We start from the raw sequence: 1,675 nt of genomic DNA, 5'->3' as shown, positions 1-1,675 counted from the left end.
GAGAGAGAGAGAGAGAGAGATGCATGGGTGGATGGATGAACGGACGGACAGGAGGAGGGAGGGATGGACAAATGGATGGACGGACAGACGGACCGACAGATGGATGAGTGGATGGATGGATGGATGGATGGATGGACTGATGGATATTGCATGAAGAAGAAGGAAACCTGAGTCAAGTTTGATTGGGTTGGGTTTTTTTTCGCAGTACATGTACTGTTTTCTCGAGAACTACAACAACCCCCCCACTGCTTACCCTCTTCCCCTTCATTCTCAAACTTTCCCTCCCCAGTGGCAAAATACTCAATGCTGGAGTCCCAGAGAGCCCTAGAGAAAGACAACTGGAACATCATGCGCTGACCTTGACCTTCTTCATAGCAGACATGTTAAGGTTACATGACAAGGTCACAGCAAGACTCAACCATGGGACTTATGCGCAACATCTTATATTAATAGAAAACCCCAAGAAATTGATCAAATTTGGCTCAAAATCTGTTTGGTTGATGTTTTGTGAGATTGGTTGATTCTGGAGTTTATACATGTCTGATTTATTTGAAGTTTGGTTGTAAATAGAGTTCATGTTATTTATTTTGACCTGTTACAATAACTGTGATTTATTAGATGTGTACAAGTTTTATAAACAGGAGTATTGTAGAACAGTGTAAACCTAAAGGGAAGAATTGACTTTTTTAAAAAAATCTTTTGTTTTGCTTGTGATGGAGTCATTCTCTTGTTTTTCAATTTTTACTTAACATTTTTAGAGCATTTTTAAAAAAGTAGACCTGTCTCTGTTTATTTCAACCAAAAGGATTATAAACCATACCAATTGTCAATTACTATATCCGTATATACGAATTTGCCAATATTTTGTTGTTGTTGTAGTTTTGCATTCTTCTACAGCGCATCGAATTCAGCAGACTCCAACGGCAATTGAAAAATAATAATTTAATAGTACATGATTTGAATTTATATGTCTAACTCAATAAGTCTTTTTGCTGATTTCTATCAATTCTGTTGGTAAACTAAAAAAAACTCGTCTTACTAACTCTTTAATTTATTTTTTATTTTTCTTTGTGTTGCCTTGATATACAAACATAAGTACGTATTTATAAACGTGATGAAAGAGACCAAGCCGTTAGGGTAGAGAGATAAAAAATAGGAAAGAAATCTTAGACAATGCCTCAAACAAAACAAGGTCAATAAACATTATGCAAATTAGAAAATAGAGCTGAATAATCATGACGTTCTGTTATAAGAGGGCTTGCTTTTCTTGTTGATGAGTTGCACTCTCTCTCTCTCTCTCTCTCTCTCTCTCTCTCTCTCTCTCTTGATCCCCCTCTCTTTCTCTTGATCCCCCTCTCTTTCTCTTTGTCTCTTTTACTCTCTCTCTCTGCAGCCCTATTCTTCATCCATTTTACCGGGTGGACTGAATATTGATGGGCACTCTATCATAGAGAAAACCTATTTGAGCGCAATGGCTCAAGTTTCTTTGGGCATCTACAGCAATGTACAGGGTAATAGAAAAAAAAAATTTACAACCATTTTTGTTAATATTTTCCTCCACCCTGAAGTTTTGCGTTTCAAATGTTTACACAACATTTGGAAGTCAAAAGGAATTTGTCTGATATTCATTTTAAATAAATCCAAAGAACAGTTTTGCTCTACATAGCGTGTAACA

At 36.5% G+C, this 1,675-nt stretch overlaps 1 protein-coding gene across 1 annotated transcript in view; it reads left to right on the top strand.

Annotated features, from left to right (window-relative positions):
• LOC101862746 overlaps positions 1-1,579 on the top strand; it is a gene marked incomplete in the record, with an annotated part of 13,730 nt that extends 12,151 nt beyond the window's left edge. Inside the window, 1 exon segment of the mRNA XM_005104869.3 lies at positions 290-1,579. Within this exon segment, the coding sequence (XP_005104926.2) occupies positions 290-357 (68 nt within the window).
• Positions 1,580-1,675: the final 96 nt, after the last annotated feature.

Source organism: Aplysia californica, unplaced genomic scaffold, assembly GCF_000002075.1.
Source record: "Aplysia californica isolate F4 #8 unplaced genomic scaffold, AplCal3.0 scaffold00439, whole genome shotgun sequence".
Taxonomy (NCBI): Eukaryota; Metazoa; Mollusca; class Gastropoda; order Aplysiida; family Aplysiidae; genus Aplysia; species Aplysia californica.
Note: the sequence above shows the minus strand (reverse complement) of the source record. Positions and strands in the feature narration are given on the sequence as shown.